Source organism: Paramisgurnus dabryanus, chromosome 21, assembly GCF_030506205.2.
Source record: "Paramisgurnus dabryanus chromosome 21, PD_genome_1.1, whole genome shotgun sequence".
Lineage (NCBI taxonomy): Eukaryota > Metazoa > Chordata > Actinopteri > Cypriniformes > Cobitidae > Paramisgurnus > Paramisgurnus dabryanus.
The window spans coordinates 325585-341054 of record NC_133357.1 but is presented as its reverse complement, the minus strand read 5'-3'; the positions used below and the strand labels follow the sequence as shown (position 1 = coordinate 341054).

Here is a 15470-nt window from a genome sequence, read left to right as displayed (position 1 = left end):
GGGATCCCCCCGCGTCATTGGAAGCCGCGATCGACCTGGCGTTGAGAATTGAGACCCGCCATCGTCAGCGTAATCTCCGCCGGTCGTTTCGTCAGGCCATTTCTTCACCTGAAGCCCATGTTCCTGAGTCTACTCCTGAGCCCGAAGAACCCATGCAGCTAGGCAGGCTTCGCCTCACCAACAGCGAGAGACAGCGTCGTCTGATGAATGGACTGTGTTTTTATTCCGGTAAAGCGGGGCATTTGGCTGCATCATGTCCAGTAAAAGGGAGCGCCCGCTGGTAAATTCGGGAGTATCGGTGGGCGTTTTCTCCTCTAATTCTCCCTCTAGCCGTACTGTCCTTCCTGTCATGCTAAGGTTTAATCAGTCTGATTTCCGTTCACAGGCATTATTGGATTCCGGTGCAGAGGCAAGTTTTTTAGATGCTGGTCTGGCTGAATCCATTGGTATCCCTGATTCTCCTTTATCCGCTTGGACATTAAAAGGGCAGCTTATGGCAGAGATCTCTCATCGCACACCCCCTGTGAGTCTTTATGTTTCTGGCAATCATCGTTAGGTAATCAAATCTTTTTTACTTCATGCATCTCAATCGCCCATTATTTTAGGGCACGATTGGCTGGTAAAACACAACCCTCACGTTGATTGGCAGAATGGTATTGTCTTGTCTTGGAGTTCTTCTTGTCATGTGTCATGTCTCGGTCCTGCTCCCTTGTTTTCTGTTTGTTCTATGTTTCAGATCCCTGCTGCCGATCTCTCGGGGGTCCCGACGGAGTATTCTGATCTGTTCCAGGTGTTCAGTAAAGCTCGGGCTACCTCTCTACCTCCTCACCGGTCGTATGATTGTGAGATCAAACTCCTCTCAGGTACTTTTCCGCCTAAGGATCGTATTTTTTCCCTTACCAGTCCAGAAAGAGAGGCTATGGACAAATACATTAATGATGCGCTTAGTGCCGGTCTCATCCGCCACTCCTCGTTTCCAGCAGGTGCTGGATTTTTCTTTGTGAAAAAGAAAGACGGTTCTCTTCGTCCATGCATTGATTACAGAGGGTTGAATGACATTACTGTTAAGAATAAATACCCCTTGCCTTTAATGTCTTCAGCTTTCGAGTTATTACAGGGAGCATGTGTGTTTACCAAGTTAGATCTCCGCAACGCTTATCACTTGGTACGTATTAAGGAGGGCAATGAGTGGAAGACAGCTTTTAACACCACTACTGGTCACTGGGAATATTGCGTTTTACCATTCGGCCTTTGTAACGCCCCAGCTGTCTTCCAAATCATGGTTAATGAAATGCTGGGAGACATGATTAACAAGTTTGTCTTTGTGTATCTCGATGACACTCTCATCTTCTCTCCCTCCATGCAGATTCACACCCAGTATGTTCGCCAGGTTTTACTTAGAGAATCAGCTTTATGTTAAGGCGGAGAAGTGCGAGTTCCACAAGGAGTCGGTTTTGTTTCTGGGTTTTGTTATTGCTGAGGGAGAGATTCGTTCCGATCCCGCCAAGGTCAAAGCGGTCGCCGATTGGCCAGTGCCCAACCCGTAAAGAGCTTCAGCGATTTCTGGGATTCGCCAATTTTTACCGGCGTTTCATCAGAAATTTTGGTCAGATCGCTAAACCTCTTACTGCTCTCACTTCCCCTAAGATCTGTTTCCATTGGAATAGCGAGGCTCAGGAAGCCTTTGATGCTTTAAAGACCAGTTTTATCTCTGCTCCGGTCCTCTCTATTCCTGATCCGGCTAACCAATTTATTGTGGAAGTGGACGCTTCTGATGTCGGCATAGGCGCCGTTTTGTCTCAGCGATCTTTTGTTGACGGTAAGGTGCATCCGTGCACCTTTTTCTCTCACCGGTTGAACCCAGCAGAACGAAATTACGACATAGGTAATCGGGAGCTGTTGGCGGTTAGACTTGCTTTAGGTGAGTGGCGTCACTGGTTGGAGGGAACCTCTGAGCCCTTTCTGGTCTGGACGGATCACAAGAATTTGGAGTTCATCCGTTCGGCCAGAAGATTAACATCTAGACAGGCTCTTTTCTTTGACCGTTTTAACTTCACCCTCTCGTACCGGCCTGGCTCCAAGAATGTTAAACCCGATGCTCTCTCCCGTCTGTTCGATGGTTCTGATGTCGAGCGGACCAAAACCATTCTCCCGGAGGGGAAAGTGGTCGGTGCCCTCATTTGGGGAATCGAGCAGCGTGTGAGAGAGGCCGGCCGAGAGGGGGAAGTTCCGGAGGGGTGCCCAACGGGTCGTTTATGGGTTCCTGAGCTGTTACGTTCCGATGTCATCCAGTGGGGTCATGAGTCTAGGTTTGTCGGCCATCCGGGTATTCGGAGAACACTGGCTGCCATCCGCCAGCGTTTTTGATGGTCTTCGATGACTTCGGACATCAGACAGTTTGTTTTAGCCTGTTCAGTCTGCGCCTGTAATAAGGCGGCTTATCAACCCCCTCATGGTCTGCTTAAGCCCTTACCCATTCCCTCCCGCCCCTGGTCTCATATTGCCCTTGATTTTGTCACTGACTTACCGGAGTCTGAAGGTAACACTGTTATTCTGACTGTGGTAGATCGCTTCTCTAAAGTGGTTCATTTTATTCCCTTACCTAAACTCCCTTCTGCCAAAGAGATGGCTCAGATTCTGATCAGACACGTTTTTCGGTTGCATGGTCTTCCGACTGACGTGGTCTCAGATAGGGTTCCTCAGTTCATCTCTCGTTTTTGGCAGGAGTTCTGCAGACAGATAGGCTCTACTGCCAGATTGTCTTCAGGCTACCACCCACAGACCAACGGACAATGTGAACGGGCTAATCAGGATCTCGGTCGAACGCTCCGCTGTCTGTCATCACGTTATCCGAATTCCTGGTGCCAACAGCTCTCCTGGGTCGAGTATTCGCATAACTCCCTCCCCTTCGCATCTACTAATTTATCTCCTTTTGAATTATCGATTGGTTTTCAACCCCCACTTTTTCCATCACAAGAACCCGATGCAGCGGTTCCGTCTGCTCTAGCTTTCGTCCGCAGGTGCAGACGCACTTGGAAGCGAGCTAGAACTCTTTTATTACAGAACGCCAGACGAACCAAGGCTGCGGCTGATCGATACCGGCGACCCCCACCTCGTTATGTGTGCGGTCAGAAAGTATGGCTTTCCACCAAGGATTTGTCTCTCCGGGAGCCCTCTCGCAAGCTGGCTCCCCGTCTCATTGGGCCAGACAGTATTGTTAAGGTCGTCAGTCCGGTAACGGTCAAGCTTAAGTTACCACCTATTCTTGGTCGGGTGCACCCTGTTTTTCATGTATCCAAGGTTAAACCAGTGATTTTTCCCCGCTTTAATCCCCCTGCATCTGCCCCTAAACCCCCGCCCCCCGTCTAGTGGATGGTGCTCCTGCCTATACGGTTAGGAGATTGTTAGATGTGTGTCGCAGGGGCAGAGGTCACCAGTATTTAGTGGACTGGGAGGGCTACGGTCCGGAGGAGAGGTGTTGGGTTCCAGCTCGAGGGATATTGGACCCTGGTCTGATTGAGGATCTCCGTTGGCGACAAGGTGAGCCTCCTCCGGGACCGTCCGGTGCCGGTCCTGGGGGGGTACTGTCACACCTCCTGGGTGATCGGTTGTGTGGGTGTTTGTGTTTGTTTATGTTACCTCTGTGGTGAAGGATCCTCACGTGGGCACTGGTCCCTCCCTCTCCTTCTCTGATTTGGTTCCAGTCGTGTCTTGTTCCCTCTTGTCTATTTATACCTTTCTGTTTCGTCTTCTGTCACGCGCTCATTGTTAGATCTCTGTCTCGCCGTCCGTCCAAGGGTTTCTACCGCTATGGTTAACTTCTCCTCTCTGCTCTCTTCATAGGTTCAGCCTGCCTGTTTGGATTACTGTCTCTGTTTCGGGATCCTAATCCTGTGTTCGGGTTTCTGCTATATGGTTCCCGGTTGTGTTTGTCTCCTACCTTTTGGACTAACTGGATGCTTTGCCTTTAAGCGTACGCCAGTTCGTTTCCTGTGACTCTGTGTCTGCGAGGAGGATTATTGTGTGGCTTGGTGTGGTTCACGGACGGCTTGAGACAACAGTGACGTTTTTTCCAGTGTATTCTATTATCCTGTCTACATCCAGTGTTACAGTGATTTCCACTCAGTGTATTCTATTATCCTGTCTACATCCAGTGTTATCTACTACTCTTCATTAAACTACTTGCATTGAGACTCCGACTCTGGGTATTTCCTAACAGTAAGCATGTTTATATTTTTCCTTTTGTAACATAAAAATCAACATGCAACCATACTACAGTTGCATTTTATGTAGTTATCTAGTCTTTGTACAGAATATAAACATGCATGTGTATAATTAAAGTATTAATTATAATAATAAATAAATAATAAAATTTTCCTTTTTCCTATACTGTCTTTTCTTATTTTCTTGACTTTTATTTTTTATCTTAAATAATAAATTTGACCAACACCCATACTATTGAGTGGGGCACACTGTGTCATCTAGTGGTGAGACTAATGCCCCCCTTGGCCCCCTGCTGCAAATGGCTCCTCAGACAAACAGACCAAGAGCAACACATAGCCAAGGTGCATACACTTCAAGAAAAACAGGCAATGACTGCTTTGCTTAATGTTGTCTCAGTATATTTAAGAGGCAGTAGGAGAAGGCATTTTAACATTGAAAAAAAACACACACTGAATTTTGCTCTGAAATAACATACTTTAATAATATTCACTGTATAATTTTCATCCAAATCATTTCAGCATCACAGAATGTAATATTATCAACACAGAATTTACTACACGAGCAAAGCCCCATCAATAAACAGAATCTAAAATCCCTAATTGGTTTTAAGAGTTCCTGTTTATAACGGGAGTCATTTAATAAGAATAAGAATGATATTAGGGTTAGAGGTCACACGCTTGGACAGGAAATGGAAATTTCTCACAGTAACTAAATAGAAATGTATCAGAAACTCAGTCAAACAGCAATTTAATCTTTAGCAAACAGCGGAAATGCGATTAGCATCTTTAACTCAAAATTTGATTGTGGTTTTGTGTGTATGTGTTTGTTTTACTTAGCCCTTTTGCCTTAGTTGGCAATATTCAAACCAGTCAAAACAATTCCAATTAACATGGTTAATGTTTCTAAAAAAACAAAGTAGATTCTGTTAAGCGCATTTTCAATTCAAATGTTACAATTCAAAATGTGATGAAATATCAGGTGAGATTGCTGAGGAGACTGGAGTACAACATAGCAATTTGTTTCCAACTCACGTAATAAGGTTCACATAATAACATTATCATGTTTAACAGACAGCTCGAGTTGAATTCCTCTGGTGTTTTTATGCTCTATCAGTGTTTCTGGTTTCACATAATATACTCTCTGTGCCTGTTACTGCCACCACAGTTTCCCCTAACTGCCCCTGAGCAGGAGGATAGGTAGTGACCATAGCAGAGGTGGTGGTTGGGACATGAAGATGCCCTGGGTCCGGCACGGTGGCCTCCATTACACCCATGTTGGATGATTCTACACTGACAGGAATCATGTAAATCACCTGTAGATAAAACAGAACATGGAATGCTTCACAAACTGAATGCTGTACAAACTTCCATTCCCATGCCCTAACCCCAACAATCACAGAAAACTTTCTGCTACCTTAGCGCACACACACACACACACACACACACACACACACACACACACACACACACACACACACACACACACACACACACACACACACACACACACACACACACACACACACACACACACACACACACACACACACACACACACACACACACACACACACACACACACACACTCTGGTTTCCATGTTTTGTGGGGACATTCCATAGACGTAATGCATTTTATACCATACAAATTGTATATTCTATTCCCCTTACCTACCCCATTCCCTAACCCCAACCATCACAGAAACCTTTCTGCTACTTCACATTTTCAAGAAACATCATCTTGTTTGATTTATAAGCTTGTTTCCTCATGGGGACATCAAAATGTCCCCACAAGGTCACAAAAACACTGGTATTCCTATCTTTGTGGGGACAATTGGTCCCCACAACGTGATAATTACCAGGTACACACACACACACACACACACACACACACACACACACACACACACACACACACACACACACACACACACACACACACACACACACACACACACACACACACACACACACACACACACACACACACACACACACACACACACACACACACACACACACACACACACACACACAATGTTCAATGACAATATATTTGACCCTAACCCTAAAAACGGACACATAGTGCATTATCATTATGTGTGATATCTGGGTTTGAACCCATGACCTGTTGATCTGCTAACATAATGCTCTACCACTGAGCTATACAGGAGCATGACGGTGGTTGACTTAACATGGTGACCTCTGCAGAGTTATGACTGTGTGTTAAAGTCTCTGACACACTAAAATTCCACCTGAACCCTTTGATTAAAACATGAACAGTCAGCACTGATGTTTGTCTGATGTCAAAGTATAATTAAAATAATTCATTTAATTTCATGTTTATGTGCCAGGGTAATGCTACAGCAAAAGCAACTGTGTATGTGCATGGTATGGTAAGAAACTATTTGTTTAGTGTTAAATAAAAAGGTATTTTCTTTACCTGAGCTGTTTGTCCTTCCTCTGAGCTGCTGGAATCTGCCTGAAATAAGTAATATAAAAAATAAGACAAATGAATATGTGTGTTTTATATATACATCAGCTTGATATATATATATGTGTGTGTGTGTGTGTGTGTGTGTGTGTGTGTGTACCTGGTAATTATCACGTTGTGGGGACCAATTGTCCCCACAAAGATATGAATACCAGTGTTTTTGTGACCTTGTGGGGACATTTTGATGTCCCCATGAGGAAACAAGCTTATAAATCAAACAAGATGATGTTTATTGAAAATCTAAGGTACAAGAAAGGTTTTTGTGATGGTTGGGGTTAGGGAATGGGGCAGGTAAGGGGAATAGAATATACAGTTTGTATGGTATAAAATGCATTACGTCTATGGAATGTCCCCACAAAACATGGAAACCAGAATGTGTGTGTGTGTGTGTGTGTGTGTGTGTGTGTGTGTGTGTGTGTGTGTGTGTGTGTGTGTGTGTGTGTGTGTGTGTGTGTGTGTGTGTGTGTGTGTGTGTGTGTGTGTGTTAAAATAGATTCAGCCTAAAGAAACCTTACAATTACAGCCGGCTGGAGAAATGAATACACCTGAAATTAAAAAATAATCAGCCAAATAAACATCCACAAACTCACATCAAAGAACCATAAGTACTGCTACTTGTCTTGTAAAATAAAATTTGTACTTGTGCAAAGTACAGAATCTGATCATATATTATGAAATAGGTCTGAAATTTTTTTTGGAAGTTTGGAAATGTACAGCTTGATTTACCTGCATAGGAAAGTTAAATGGGAGAAAATTTGACATCTGCATCTAAACAGAAAAAAATTAGAGATACTTTAGGACAAATCAAAGTCACATTCTAAAAATCTAAACTCAGAGCTGAATTTTACCTGTCCCTGCAGAGAAAAAGACTCAGTTGGAAAAGTGGGAGAATCAGGGGCAGGATCAGCAGCTAGATCAGGGGCGGGACCCTGCACAGGCCAAGAGCTAATTGCAGGTTGAAGAAATGCACCGTTTGTGTTTAAAGGCTTGAATTCATTGTGAGGGCTGATCTGTACAGAAAATCACACAGAATTTTACGAACTACCACAGAAGAAACACATACTTTATACCTCACAGTACACATATGTATGCTCACCTTGCTTTGTTGTGCCTGTGGATTGTGATGGTGTTGTACTGTATTCTGTTCAAATGTGGCCATTGGTATCACACCTCCCTGCGGTTTATACGGCACATGAACAGATCCTGGGTACAGGAGAAAACTAAAGCCGCCACCAACCGGAACCTAGAAATACACACAGGATAATAATCAATTTACATCAATTTGTTTCTAAATGAAGAACACTATCTTCACCTTTCATGTTCATCAATATCACAGCAGAAAATGTTTGCTTCTGAAATATGTTCAATTAAAGCATTGTAACAAAGACTCACATAAGACTCACGTAATCCTAAACACAGACCCCAAATCCGGATACTGTACTAGTTAGAGATGCACACACCCACAGAAGTTTGCTTTACTGCATTGGTCAGGATATAATGACCTTACCCTTCCATTGATTTTATAGCACAGTAATTTGTACTGTAATGTGTTCATTACCACTAGTTATAACCACCAACGATTTCTTCACAAAAAAGTTTTTGGACACTGTTACAGATCTGCCTTCACAAGTACACTTAAATAAACACACCTGGTCTGTAGGCTGGGAAAGGATCCCGAACAAACACACTGTCAAGAGTATCTTCAGCATTTGTTCAGATGTGTAGAAGTGTAACATGATGAAGATGTCCAGAGCTGAATGTGTCCTGCAGATCTGATAGTCTGTGTTCATGTGCAATGAATTTAAAGAGCCCAATCAGACACACACATCATGTCTGTCTACCTTACACAGAGACATTCTGTCACCAGAGACTGATTAGAGAGAGATCTGCATAGTTTTAGGGGATTAAATCCATTATATCAATTATATACTGTATATATACTCTTCAAATGTTTTTAAAAGACCAGCTTGTGGTTTACATACCACTATGTTATTTCCACCCTTCAGGACTTTTTTTAATTTTTTAATACATAATGTGAAAAGTTGTCTTGCTTGTTTTCATGCATTTATAATAAGCAAGAAGCTTTTCAACTTTAATAAGGTGCTCATCATTAAACCATGATTTTGCTGGGTTAAATGTGCATGATTTTTTAGTCCTTTAACTGTTCCTTCAACTCGTTTAGGATTAATGGGAGACAGGGCATTTTCTTCAGTAGCTCCAAAACTTTGAAATTCTCTACCAATTGAGATTAGGCAAGCTTAATCTTTTAGTATTTTTAAATCTCAGCTTTTATTTTTTATTTTTATTTTATCTAGCTCATTTTTTAGATTAGCTTTTAATGGATTTATTGTCTTTTATGTTTAGTTTACAGTGTATAATGTCTTTTATTAATTAAACATTTTTTTGCGCTGTATATTTATTGTTTTAATTTTTTTTACATTTGTAAAGTGTAAATTTAAAGGTGCTATAGAAAATAATGTTTTTTATTATTATTATCTCATACAGCTGCGATAAGGAAATAACTTTCTAATGCTTTGTGTACTTTAGTTATCTCAGCATTCTACTTTATCACACTAAGTTGGTTACTAATGGTATGCTTATATGACAACGTCTTGCTATTTTGTTGTTTTTTTACATGACATTTGGGGTCCTGAAAACACATTGTTAAACATGCAAATTTTAGAAAATGACACCTTGTTGTCTCCATATAAACTACATCAATGCGAATCAGTGATAAAGGTGATGTCCTGTGTAAATTCTGTTTGTAGTCATGTGTGAGTATAGCCAAAACTAGATCTTTTTGACAATGTAGTTGAGTGTACTAAACCTAACGTCTCGGGTTACGTATGTAACCCTTGTTCCCTGAGAAGGGAACGAGACGCTGCGTCGCCATAGAGACGCTATGGGAACGCCTTCAGGTGTGAGTGCGTCTGAATGTGTATATCAAATCCAACCAATGGTGGGGCGTGACGTCACCGGCGGGGTGACGCAGGAGCCGGAAAGCATAAAAGGCGACGTACAACCACGCCCACATTATCTGAAATATTGCCGAAGACGGCTTACAGGTACGCAGGAAGTATGGCAAAGGAGACGCAGCGTCTCGTTCCCTTCTCAGGGAACAAGGGTTACATACGTAACCCGAGACGTTCCCTTTCGAGGGAACTCGCGCTGCGTCGCCATAGAGACGCTATGGGAACGCTATACCCAATCCGCCAGACTACGAGTGCCTGTCTGTGTGTAAAAAGCACAACTAAGACCTAAGCACCAAAGATCCAGGAGTAGGAGTGAGATCCAACTTATAAAACTGTACAAAAGTGAGCGGTGAGGACCAGCCTGCCGCATCACAGACATCCTGGACAGAGGCACCTACCCACAGGGCTTTAGATGCTGCCATACCTCTAGTTGAATGCGCTCTGACGGTTAAAGGAGAGGGCCGTACAGAGGCTTCATAAGCAAAAGAGATAGCCTCGACTATCCATTTACTCAAAGTTTGCTTTGTGGCCAGGAAACCTTTCCGGGCCGAACCAAAGCGCAAAAATAACTGCTCTGCTTTCCTGAACTCCGCTGTTCTGAGCACATACATGTCCAGTTCTCATACTGGACAGAGTAAATTAACCTTCTTTGGCTCGCGTCCTTAAATGGTGGAGGGCAGAACGCCTGCAAGACTATGGGGCATGGTATGTTGCTCAAAACCTTCGGAAGGTAGCCCGATCTAGGGTATAGAAAAACCTTTACCATGCCTGGAGCGAACTCGAGACAGGTTGGCGAAACTGAGAGAGCCTCTAAATCTCCTACCCTCTTAAGGGAGGTAATAGCTAGGAGAAATATAGTTTCCAGAGTAAGAAACTTTCTGAAATTATATCAATGGCTCAAATGGTGCCCCGATAAGTCCTCCAGGACCACAGACAGATCCCACGCAGGGATCCTAAAATGACTCGCAGGCCTCAGCCTCCGAGTGCCACACAGGAAACGCATGAATAGATGGTCTCTACTTAATGAGGGACCGACCACTAAGGTATGAAAGACAGATATAACTGCCACATAAGCCTTAATGGTCAAAGGAGGCAGCCCTGCTGCAAACTGCTCTTATAAAAACTCCAGAACTGTACCAAGGGGCAGTTAACTGGGTCATATAAGTGCTCTTGGCACCACGTAATTAAAGTCTTTCTTCAAATGCGTATAATTTCCTGGTGGAGGGAGCTCTGGAAATAAAATAGTCTGCACAACCTCAGTTGAGAGACCCATTTCTATGAGTCTGCCCTCCTCAGAGGCCAGACCCAAAAACTCTAGGTAGGGGTAAAACACAGTGCCCCTTGCCTGAGACTACCGACCCCTCCAGATCGGCCCCTGAAATGGGGAGCCGTCTAGGAGGGAGACCAGGTTCGAAAACCACACTCGGGTCAGCCAACACGGGGCTACGAGCAACTGCTGCGCCTGTGCTGCCGGACCCTCTCCAGAACTCCCGGGAGCTGAGCAATTGGGGAAAAACACACAGGAGGCCCTCAGACCCTTCCTGTGTCATGGCAACCAGTCCGAGTGGGACTGGGTGAAAAAGAGAAAACCAAAAAGTACAATGTGAATTCTCCTGAATTGCAAACAGGTCAGCTTTCGCTTGGCCGAACCTAAGCCAAATTTGCTCCCCCACATGTGGGTGGAGTCTTCATTCCCCAAGCTCAACGCCTGCCGCAGCAGAACGTCTGCTCCATGTGGACTTACATAGATTTTGACCTTATGGTCTTCCATAGCCACTTCCCGGCCTTAGAGGGATGCATCCGTCGTAAGCCTGATGTGACGACCTTGAGCCCCCGATATTGGCCTTCATGGGAAAGGAACCATGGTTTCTTCCATAATACTAAGGCACAAAGCATCTGCGTGTGACCTTGATCATGAGAAACGGGTTGCCCCTCAGGGAACCCCATGGTTAAAAGGATGGATTCTTTACGAGCAGGAGACAACCGTGCCTGCAGTCATTGAAATCCATACCACGCCCAAAAAAGAGGTCCTCTGTGCTGGAGAAACATACTTTTCCTGGCGTTTATTTGATGGGACATTTTTGTCTCTTTTGGCTTTCCATAACTGATCACAGCTAGAAAGGGATGCGTCTGTCATTAATGTTTTGCGGCGACAGACCGCACCTAACTTGGGGCCTGTAAATAAATACCCAAATTTTTTTCCCATATTCTTAGGGCACGAAGACATATGCGCGTAACCCTGAACATGTGAAAAAGCCAACACTGGCCTTTTTTGAGAAAGGAACCATAGTTTCTGCCATAATACTAAGGCACAAAGCATTCGCGTGTGACCTTGATTATGCAAAAACGGGTTGCCCCTCAGGGAACCCCATGGTTAAAGGATGGATTCTATACGAGCAGGAGACAAACGTGCCTGCAGTCGTTGAAATCCACACTACGCCCAGAAAAGAGGCCCTCTGTACTGGAGAAGCACATTTTTCCTGGCGTTTAGCTGATTGGATATTTTTGTCCTTTTGGCTTTCCATAGCCGATCCTCAGCTTAACAGAAATGCATCTGTCATTAATGTCATGCGACAACAGTCTGCCCCTCACTCCGGGACTTAGACAGAAACCCAGCATTTTTCCATATTCTTAGGGCACGAAGACATGCGCGCGTAACCCTGAACATGGTAAAACGGCCAACACTGGCCGAAAGGAACCATTGTTTCTTCCATAATACTAAGGCACAAAGCATCTGCGTCTGACCTTGATCATGAGAAACGGGTTGCCCCTCAAGGAACCCCATGGTTAAAGGATGGATTCTATACGAGCAGGGGACAACAGTGCCTGCTATCGTAGAAATCCATACTACACCCAGAAAAGAGGTCCTCTGTACTGGAGAAGCACACTTTTCCTGGCGTTTTAGCTGACTGGACATTTTTGTCCTATTGGCCTTCCATAGCTGATCCGCAGCTTAAGAGAGATGCATCTGTCATTAATGTCATGCAGCGACAGACCACACCTCACCTCGGGCTTTGAGACAGAAACCCGAAATCTTTACATATTCTAGAGTACGAAGACATGTGCGCGTAACCCTGAATAGGCAAAAAGGGTTGCCCCTCGAGGAAAAACCCTGATTTTAAAACCATCACTTGGTGTGCGATTGACCTAGCTTCAACTCATTCACTTATGTGAAAATGGACATGACACGAGCAGGAAACATCTGTGCCTGCATCATCGTAGAGTTCCATAATATCCCCAAAAAGTGATCACCTGTGTTGGGACTAACATACTTTTCTTGGTGTTCAGTCTCAACGCTAGGTATCTAGATGTGCAAACACAACATCTGTGCTGCCATCTGTGCTGACTGTGCTAATATTAGCCAATCATCAATATAAATAGTATGCAAATGCCCTAAAGATGCAATGATGCCAGGGCAGCATTTACACATTTTGTAAATGTGTGAAGGGATAGATCTAGGCCGAAGGGAAGGCTGATATTGGTATGCCATGCCCCAAAGGCAAACCTGAGATTCTGTGAGCAGGAAAAATCCATTAACAAAAACCAGTCCTCGGATCTGATTTGAGATAAATGTGAGTGACTGTCAACATCATGAACCATAATTTTGTGACAGTTTCGTGTAGCCTTTGAATAAAAGGAACTCCAATTCCTGCTCTAAAATTAGGCATAGCCTAATTTTCTGTGCATAACACCCATTGAGATATGTTTGGAATGTTTTTCCATGCTATTATATTTTTTACCAAGGGAACCTGATTTACTGTGCTCTGTACTACAAGAGGCAGAGTGTTCACAGTCAATACAGGAGGGTACTGAGAAGTGTGGGGACCCGTAAAAGGCGGATACAACCCACACTCCCCAGGAGGGCATACCCTGATAGGGCTTTATATATATATATTTGACAATGTTGGAGGCTTTAGGGATGAAGCCACTCATGGCAACATAAAAACATCCTCTAAATATAGCCTATTATGTTTAAAAGCTAGCTGAAGTGCTTGTGTAAACATGGTCAGATGGTCTTTTCCATGACTTGCATAATAATGGAGCTCAGGAAAGAAATAAAGCCTCTGGTGTTGAGATTGCACTTATTTTGTAAGAAAACTCTCATCTAATTTGCTGGATGATATAGTTTCTTTTTTTTATATATATATTTATTTATATATTTTATATTTTATATATATATATATATATGCTGGTTCATACATATTAAAACTAGCAGTTACGAGAAACAACCTCGATAAACTTCTCATTTAATAGACCGGTCGAGGCGGGCCTCGAACCGCAACACACGCGAACATCGTCTGACACAGTCAAACAGTAAAGCACGGGCTACCGATCGGGGCGGGAGAAACCGACATGCGGGCTCCCGAATCCCTCCCGATAGCAATGATAAGTGCACACCGCCTTAGCGGACGCGGATCTGAACCGGTCGGTGAAGAGAAGGGCTGTGTTTACAACATATATCTCCTCGGAGGTAAAACATTGCATAGAGCTCCCGTTCGGGTTGGAAGTGACCGCAATGCGTGCTTCCAAACCCTCCCGAGGCAGAGCTTTCACGGTCAAAGTACACTTACACCACCTCAGTGGACGCAGGACTTAAAGGGCGATTTGCAGGTAAAATTTTTCAACGAATTTGTGCAATTTGCTTGTTGATAATAAACATTTAAACTGTTATCCATTGTATTTTATGTTGTTGGGTATCACAAAACCCGAAAAAGTATGAAAAAGTACAGCGGTTTGCAATGATTCTCCTTTCCCCCACAACGCACTGTATGACGTCACGCTGGGGAGAGAATTTCCCAAAGCCGCATTGAGAGCATTGAGAATGACTATAGAAAGACGAGTAAAGTACAGTTCTGATAGCGCAGATTATAGATAGATAGATAGATAGATAGATAGATAGATAGATAGATAGACAGACAGACAGATAGACAGACAGACAGACAGACAGACAGACAGATGGATAGGCTAGTATAGAGAGATAGGCAGACAGACAGCCAGATAGCATAACGTTAGCATATCTTCGTGTAGAAAGTAAACAAACAATTAACATACTCGTGCATGCTGGCTTGAGGGGGATGATCCTGCCTGAAATGGGTGTAACTTTATGCGATCTTCAGCACAAACGGTTTTGGCAGCATGTCTCTAATCCTGGAAGGTGAGTGAGGCACGTCACATCTGTTCGCGGGGACCAGCGACCCAAACGCACTCACTTTCTTACAACCAGTAGCGGAATGGCAATCGAGAGAGTCGGGACTTTCCCGGTGGGTCGATCTGATAATAGTTATACATTTCGAGTTAACACAGTCTGGCGGCGTGATATGCGTCCGGTTCCCGCAGCCCGCTGGTCAAACTGCTCAACCTCTCTGCTAAACAAAGTATATGAAAGTCCTCAACCTGTTCGGCAGGTCCAAACATGTACAGGATTTATAAAAATACGGTGATCAATGAGCGGTTCCTCCTCAAATGGCATAGTCTGTCGTGATGTAAAAAGCCGCTGAACGCCTGTTTATTACAGTATGTATGCGGTCGGATCCGAGTGTGCTGCAGCTGCTGACTGCTGCGTATAAAATGATCGTGTGATTCGTTATCGCATAAACAATATAACAAAGCATTCTTTTATTTCACAAAACAATATATTTGAGATATTATTTGATAGACTAGTAAGTGTGGATTAAGGATGTTTAAAAATCTCTAGCCTGGTGGTCAGGACATGAATGGATCAAATCAGCAGATTTGCGAAGTTTTATTTATTTCCACAGATATCATAAATAATAATTATCATGG

General features: G+C 43.7%; 1 protein-coding gene across 1 annotated transcript; it reads right to left on the bottom strand.

The window, feature by feature from the left end:
* Window positions 1-4920: 4920 nt before the first annotated feature.
* Window positions 4921-11457, bottom strand: LOC135760106 (uncharacterized). Its single transcript, XM_065274000.2, has 9 exons — window positions 11313-11457; window positions 11032-11256; window positions 8364-8494; window positions 7811-7957; window positions 7563-7724; window positions 7441-7482; window positions 7230-7259; window positions 6664-6702; window positions 4921-5536 (listed from the first exon to the last, which is right to left on the bottom strand). The coding sequence occupies exons 1-9, from the start codon at window positions 11455-11457 to the stop codon at window positions 5324-5326; spliced, it is 1134 nt and encodes a 377-aa protein (XP_065130072.2). The 3' UTR covers window positions 4921-5323.
* Between the last annotated feature and the right edge of the window lie 4013 nt (window positions 11458-15470).

Coding starts and splice junctions, on each gene's coding strand:
- LOC135760106 (XM_065274000.2), bottom strand. CDS start 11,457: ATGGAAGACCATAAGGTCAAAATCTATGTAAGTCCACATGGAGCAGAC. Junction 8,495..11,031: donor GGAGGGGTCGGTAGTCTCAG/GCAAGGGGCACT, acceptor ACATGAACACAG/ACTATCAGATCTGCAGGACA. Junction 6,703..7,229: donor TTCTCCAGCCGGCTGTAATT/GTAAGGTTTCTT, acceptor TACTTATTTCAG/GCAGATTCCAGCAGCTCAGA.